The 7438-nt window shown below is 40.5% G+C and overlaps 1 protein-coding gene across 2 annotated transcripts in view; it reads left to right on the top strand.

Moving 5' to 3' along the window:
• TNPO1 (transportin 1) overlaps window positions 1-7438 on the top strand; it is a 43044-nt gene that overhangs the window by 599 nt on the left and 35007 nt on the right. For both annotated transcript variants that reach the window (XM_014964865.1, XM_014964866.1), the window contains exon 3: window positions 3352-3427. In XM_014964865.1, the coding sequence (XP_014820351.1) occupies window positions 3352-3427 (76 nt within the window). The remainder of the gene's footprint in view (window positions 1-3351; window positions 3428-7438) is intronic.

The raw sequence follows: 7438 nt of genomic DNA, 5'->3' as shown, positions 1-7438 counted from the left end.
TCCCCCACGCTGGGCTGCCGCCAGCGCCCAGCCCCCAGCCGCTGCGGGGCGGGATGGCGGCCCTCGCCCCGGCGGATCCCGCCGAGGGGTGCGGGTGCCCCGCGGCCTGCCGGGCTGGGCGAGAGGCGCGGCTCGGGGTACCCCTCTCCCCTGCGGCGAGGCGGGGGCCTCCCGAGGTAATCTGGTGCCGGTATTCGAGGCGAAAGCCATCGATGGTGGGGGGAGCTGCTGCCTGCACGCCCTCGTTGGCCTGCTGGCTCTGGCACTGCGCATATTGCTATGTTGTGAGGCGGTTTCTGCTTGCCCGGAACCCTGAGCCTGAAATGCTGCTCGTTACACTCGAGCTTGTGCTACTTGTGCTGCTCTGCAGTGTATTTAGTGTTAGTGGTGTGTGGATTGTTGGGGTTTTTACCCCCTTGAGTCTCTCTTGGTTGTGGGAGTGGTGAAATAGCAAGCTTTTAAAGAACAAAGATTGAAACAGTAAAATTTTAAATTAAGACTAATAGAAGCAGAGATTTTGAAAGGTAAAGCCCTTGTCTACTGCCTCCTGCTCCTTGAGCTAGCCATACAAGTGCTTTGAAATATCTGGAAATCCTGAAATTCTGTGAAGGATATCGTCTTGATCCCTTTTTATTTAAGGCGTTTACTTGAAGGTCTTCACAAGAAAGCAACAGAACTTATGTAAGTGGGTAAGAACATATATATGTGCGCATATATATGTATTTTGTCATTTTAAGAGATTAATTTGAGGCCAAGTATGCTTCTCTTCTAGGCTTTCATAACAGATGTGGTCAAGCTTAGGAAGCCTTTTGCTCTTGTCTGAAAGGTGAAGGTAGTCTTCATCTTAAATCTTCTTGTTCTTGCAGCTATGTTTCAGATTTTTAAAATGTTGCTGCTTCCTTTGAAAAATCCTAAACAGAAGTGTTTAGGTGAAGTGTTCTGATAATGATCCAAACTTAAACCAGTGCTCTTTAGTATTTAAAATATAAAAGTGTTTATAGCAACAGTGTTTGTAGTGTACCTTTAATGTAAAATTACATTGTAAAGCTCTGCTTCAAATAACTTAGTAGCATCTGGTTTGTTTATTGAAAAACAGCAGCTACCTGCAGGTATTGTAATGCAGGGCAATGTAGGTAATGCTCTCTGGCTTGAAGATGCGTAGAAATTGAACAGAAGTGCTGTTAACTGACGTTTTAAATTCTTTTCAAATGGTAGTGGTAACTCCCTGCTGTGCTGAGGTACCTGTGCTTTCAAGGAGGTCCTTGTATGTTGAGGTTAGAGAAGTGGCACGTTTTTACCATTGTATTATACATCAATTCAGGAAAATGTTCTAGTACATCTTGACAGTCCATATCCTGTAACTTAAAAATAAGTAAATAAATGTCCTTTGAGACTGTTTCCACACAAAAATTGTGATGGCTGTTGAAATGTAGAATGATACTTAGTAGTATGTCCAAGCAGAGTGGTGATTAATGGTTTTAAGTTTAAAGTACTCTTAGTCCGTATTTTTTGGTAAGATTATCAGTGTGTTGATTCTGTCATGCTCACTCTATGACATTGTTTTTGGCACATTTGGGTACTTGGAACTCAAATACAACAGTGGGAGTCTAGGTTAGCTGAAACCCTTTGTTAACAAAATTATGAATTTGTAATGCTTCAGGTATTTTGCAGACAAAGATATTAGATGTTTCTTGCAATAAAAAAGAAAAAGTGAGTGAAGATGTTGTTAAGAAAGTATGGCCTGTAGGCTATTCTTTGATTCCTAGATCAATTCAGTATTTTTTTCATTACATTTCTCTTAAATACTGCTCTTTCCATTCCTTCTCACTTCCCCTGCTGCTTCATACTCAATCCATTGGAATTCACAGTTGTTAGTAATGTTCAGCTGGCTGTTTTGGTGATTATGTTTCTGAAGCTTGGAGAAGAAGAAAAAAATTTTGAAACGTGCTACCCTACTTCTTGGATGTTCCTGAAAGCGTTCTTTGACTTGGCACCTTTGACAACAACCTTTGGATGTGTGGTTTTTCATTTCCAGGGGCCATGTAGAGTGTCCTATATTATTTTCATTTGCCCTCACCATCCTCCTGTTTGCATTTCGTCTGCTCTGTGTTTCACAGTAAAGGAGCTTGTGGCTGTGATTAAGTATGCTTTACTCTCTTATTAAGTGGAAAGAGGATAGGCTTCTCCCACAAAGTTGCTTCTTGATGCAAACAGCCTTATTATCTAGGAATGATACAGTGGCTGTTGGCCATTGGAAGGAAATGGATCCTTTAGAACTGGAAGGGACTTATGGGGCCACCAAGTCCTAACATACAGGTATTTGGCTGAGGTCTAGCTACTTTGAGTATTTAGAGATTTAGCTAAATGGCAAGTAAAGTAAATGCTTATGGAGCAAATAATCATACTTTTTCTAAAAATCATTTTTTCTTAAATGTCTTGATTGTTTGCCATCCTGATGATATTGAGTAGGTTTAAAAACTTAGACGTGATACTGCACTGACTTAAAATATTATTGTTGCGCAAAATGCCTATTACTACCAGGGTATGAGAACAGGGTAAAAGGAGAATATACCAGATCACTGCTCTAGCCAGCCAGTGGCAGAATCCTGGGAAATGTGAGGCAGAAATAGTGACAAATTTTGGGAAAGACAGCTATGTACCTTCACAGCTCTTCAGAAACATAATAGTTCTTCCTGCAGTTAAAGAGCATTTTGTTGTTTGGGGTTTTGTGTTTTTTTTTTTTCCTTATGAGACTGTGGATAAACATGAACTTCTTGGTACAACTATCTGTGCATTTACAATTAAACAGGCTCTTATTGCTGAGAGCTCAGGCTGTGGCTAGTTAGCATCATAAAAAATTATATGTCTAACATTAAAATGAGTAGCTTATCAAAATCACAGCTCTTGTATTTTAATACTAAAATGCTTTTATATATTGTGGAGGGGGGGAAAAAAAGATATATTGTGGCATTGTGTCTCAATGGATTCCTTGGGTTTGGCGGGCTTCTGTGTACCCCCTGAAAGCTAAAACTGTACAGACAAGGCTTTTTTTTTTTTTGTGTGTGTGTGTAGCTTTACAAATATTTTTAAGGACCTGTTAATTTTTGTGTCTGTTTGTGGATTGTCTTTTTTTTTTTTTCCCCAGACTTCCCCTTAACTAAAGCTATCTCTTCAGTAAGAAAATTACAGAAACTGTTTTTAGATTGTTCATACTCTGTATACTGTGATACAACCAGTCACAGCTGGTTGAAGTGACACAGCAGTACATAACTCATTAATAATCTTTGTATCCAGAAAACTATAAATGCTGTGTGTGAAGATTCAACTTTCCTTAACAGTTTCTCTCTTCAGAAACTGGAACAACTCAATCAATACCCAGATTTCAACAACTACCTGATTTTTGTTCTTACGAAGTTGAAGTCTGAAGGTAAGTTCTTGAGATATTAACTGTTTTATTCTACTTTTTTCTTTTGGCCTTTTATTTTAATGTGTTTAGATTGTTTTCTGCTTTTCTTTTTTTTCCCCTTAGTGTCCTGCTACCAGTGCTTTTTCTGCCTTCTAGTGTTTCAGCTCTGTGTTTTGGGATGCTTGCTTTTTTCCAGTTGAATTAAATTTTACTTGCATGTGGCCCTGTAACATTCAAAGAATCGGCAAGAGCATTTATCCTCAGTTTTAACTAGTGTTTTGCTTGTGATGTCAGTTTACTTCAGGAGGAAGGAAACAGGAGGAAGAAAGTATATTTTTATACTTGAAGGCTGGAGTATATCCCAATATGTTTGTGTGTACTATGTAGGAAATCTGCTGATTATCTGTAAGGCCTTAGGGGAATACATCAAGTTTGACAGAGAGTGCTTTCAAGACCTGAATTCAGCCAGGATATTAAATTATTGAACAAAGTGCCAGTGTAGATACACCATGTGCTTTGTACCATGAACAGAAAAATGAAAAGCAGAGTGAGTCCAGTTAGAGATTTGTAGTCTGTTACAAAAAGGTATGACGAGAAGGGTGTTCCACACGTTTTTTTCTCCGTATTTGTTTTCTAACACTGCCTTACTTGCTGACTTCCCTTTCTTCATTCTGTTCAGCACTTGAGCTTGAGGTTCTAGATACTAGTATGTGTTTAGCGATGTGTCAGAATCTGTCTTCCTAACAGATCTCCTTAGATTATCCAGTACTCGTCTTTTACTCTTCTTTACCTTTAGACACATCAATCTGTTTGGAATTGGATGAAGAGTAGTAGATGCTACCTATTGCAAAGTGATAATATAAAGTCGTTTTATCTGAGGGGAAAAATCAAAAAATGGGTCTGGCAGGTTGAGGAGGCAAGCAAGCTGGGGAGAAGTAGCACATTAACTTCTTAGAAGAGGTGTTTGGGATCAGGCTGCACTGATACTGCTTACAGGTACATCGCATCTTTTGTGAGACTGCTGAGAAGCTTGCACTAATGAGGGACAACAGAGGACTTAGTTGGATTTGCTTTGAATCCAACCACCAGCCCTCCATTATCCCTCATTAGTCCTGCCTAAGTAAGGTGAAAACACTGTTAGAATTGGTGTTCAGCAGGTACAGTACTCTTATGTCCTCTTTTGAACCAATAGGGAAAATGTGAGTCTACTTATCAGGTAGAAGAAGTTTCTGTTGACAGTCTGTCCTACAGCCTTGCCAAGTTTCTTGGCTAGAGGAAAGAACTTGCATGCTTTATGCCGAAGCATAGATATTCATACTGTTGGAAGTTCCAGCTTTTCTTATGGCCATATTACCCCAGAAGGAGCCATGAAAATAAGCGTCCAACATCACTGACAGCTTATTTAATAAAAATTAAGGTGTTTTGATAATGCATGAGAAAAAGAGCTTGGTTTGATAGCAGATGGGACTAACCTTTGAATCAGTTTTTGACACCATTGAAACCACTGGCTGAGAAAACTGTACTTAAGGATACATAGAATGATAGAATCTTATGGGGTTGGAAGGGACCTCTGGAGATCATCTAGTCCACCCCCCCACCAAAGTGGGTCTACCTAGAGCAGGTTGCACAGGAACTTGTCCAGGCGGGTTTTGAATGTCTCCAAAGAAGGAGACTCCACTTGGCCACAAGGGCACATTGCTGGCTCATGGGTATCCTATTGTCCACCAGGATTCCCGTGTGTTTTTCCTCAGAGCTGCTGTCCAGCAGGTCAGCCCCCAACCTGTACTGGGGCATGGGCTGATGTATACCCAGGTCCCGCGCCCTACACTCGTCCTTCTTAAATCTCATTAGGTTTCTTTCTCCCCAACTCTCCAGCCTGTCCAGGTCTCGCTGGATGGCAGCACAGCCTTCTGGAGTTTTCAGCTACCCCGCCTAGTTTTGTATCATCAGCAAACTTGCTGAGGGTACATTCCATCCCTTCGTCCAGATCATTGATGAATATATTGGAGAGGACTGGACCCAGTACTGACCCCTGGGGAACACCACTTGGTACAGGCTTCCAGCTGGATTCTGTGCCCCTAATCATGACCCTCTGAGCTCTGTCTTTCAGCCAGTTTTCAATCCACCTACTGTCCGTTCATCTAACCCACACTTCCTAAGCTTACCTATGAGGATGCTGTGGGAGATGGTATCGAAAGCGTTGCTGAAGTCAAGGTAGACAACATCTACCACCCTCCTCTCATCTATCCAACCAGTGGTAGATCCAACCAGTGTCACCATTTAGGTGACAGCTCCTGAATGTGGGAATTCTGTATTGGTTGATTGAAATGTGTGTTAAATAGCTTCATTTTACTACAGTGGAGGTTGTACCAAAATTATATTTGGCTTGAGTCTTACACCTCTGCAGGCAAATAACTGTTCTTGCAAAGCTGGCGGTTTCACCGATGCTAGCCTCAAAGATACTTAGGTAAACCTTATGTGTAGGGAATTTGCTTTGTTTTAGCACCACAGGTATTACTTTTCAGTTGCAAAAAGTATAACTTCTTTTTCCCTCCAGTGTTAGTTTCATCAGTCTTCTGTGTCTAAATGCTTATGACTTGCCAGTTTTAGGTCTATTGTGGAACTCCTACACATATGTAGTGGTTTTCTTGTTTTTACTTTTAAATTCAGTGGGTCTTGTCAAGCTGTCAAAGCTTGTTAAGCTTGGGTCTTCCTGGAAAGAGGTGTTGCCCTGCTACTATTTCATCAGTGAAAATATATGGCCTGGCTTGCAGATATGGCATATACATGCCCTAGCTTTAAGTGCTGCTTTAATTTTTTCTTTTTTTCTATTTAACTAGTGTGCATTTATAGAGATAGTGTTGTGAATCTGTACAAATGCCAATATTACAAATATCACAGAATATAAAAAATGAGGAAACAGCATTCAGTCCTGAAAGTCAGACAGTAGGAGGGTTGATGGGATAAAATATGATCGTAAGCCATTAAATTTTGAGGTATAGGTCTCTAGAATGTACTTCCCAGGAGGCATGGTGCTCAGAGATATTCCTGAGTTGGGTAAGATGGGGTCCAGATTAACTGGAAAATACCTGAAGTAAAGAGGCTAGTTTTTACTAATGTATCTGTAAATGAAAATATTACTTACATGCTCTGCTAGTCTAGCTGTTCATTCTTGGTTTGGCAGGTATAAAACCTCTCAGATAATGTAGTGGTACTGCCCTGCCTTAGTGGTGGTCTTGTGGTGGGGATTTTTTTGTTGTTGTTTGGTTTTTTTTGTGTGTGGTTTGTGGTTTTTTTTTCCCTACTGTCCCCTGAGCTGAGCGCATAATCCTGTAGGCTTCTATGTTCTGTTAATGAGTTGTTTTCTGGAGTGCATGCATATTGCTGCTGCTTCTCAGGTCACTTTCTGTATGTTATGTGTGATTGACTGAAACAGTCCAGTGCTGCAAGAGAGTATCAGTTTGCCTTCGTTGTTAATTTCTTCTCTTACCTGCAGCTTCTAAGTTGTGCATCTAAATCTTCCTTTCCTTGTTCACATTTTTACTTCCATAGTCCAAATCTTTTCCCTTGAAGGAAAATAGAAAGAAAGAAAATATGGTTCTAATTTCGGCCTGTCTTGCTGAGGCCAGTCCCTGCATCTAGTTAAGGTATATTGAGGCAGTTGTCTAACAAGATGTCAAAGCATGAGGCAGGTCAGACGAAGGACCTCTAGGTGTCATAATACGGACAATTCATACTGTAAACAGAAGTTCTGAGTTTGTTTTGGAGCTTTTTGACCATGATGATGAAATTCCCAAAGTTGTATGTATCAAAGCCTTGCTTTGTTCATACCTTCTGTAAATGAAGGCTTGTAAGATTCCTTTTTCCCCTCATCTAAAATGGACTGACAAAAATAGCATCCTTCTTAGTTCATCTGTCTTGTCCTCTTGTAGGACAACTTTGTAAATTCCCTGGTGTTTTCTTCTTACTATTTTTAACCTGGAATTAAACCATGCTTCATCTCGTACAGCATCCTGAATTTTGTGAATGAGA

The sequence above is a fragment of the Calidris pugnax genome, unplaced genomic scaffold (assembly GCF_001431845.1).
Source record: "Calidris pugnax isolate Ruff unplaced genomic scaffold, ASM143184v1 scaffold273, whole genome shotgun sequence".
NCBI lineage: Eukaryota > Metazoa > Chordata > Aves > Charadriiformes > Scolopacidae > Calidris > Calidris pugnax.
The sequence above is the reverse complement of the archived record's forward strand: the minus strand, read 5'-3'. Positions and strand labels throughout refer to the sequence as shown.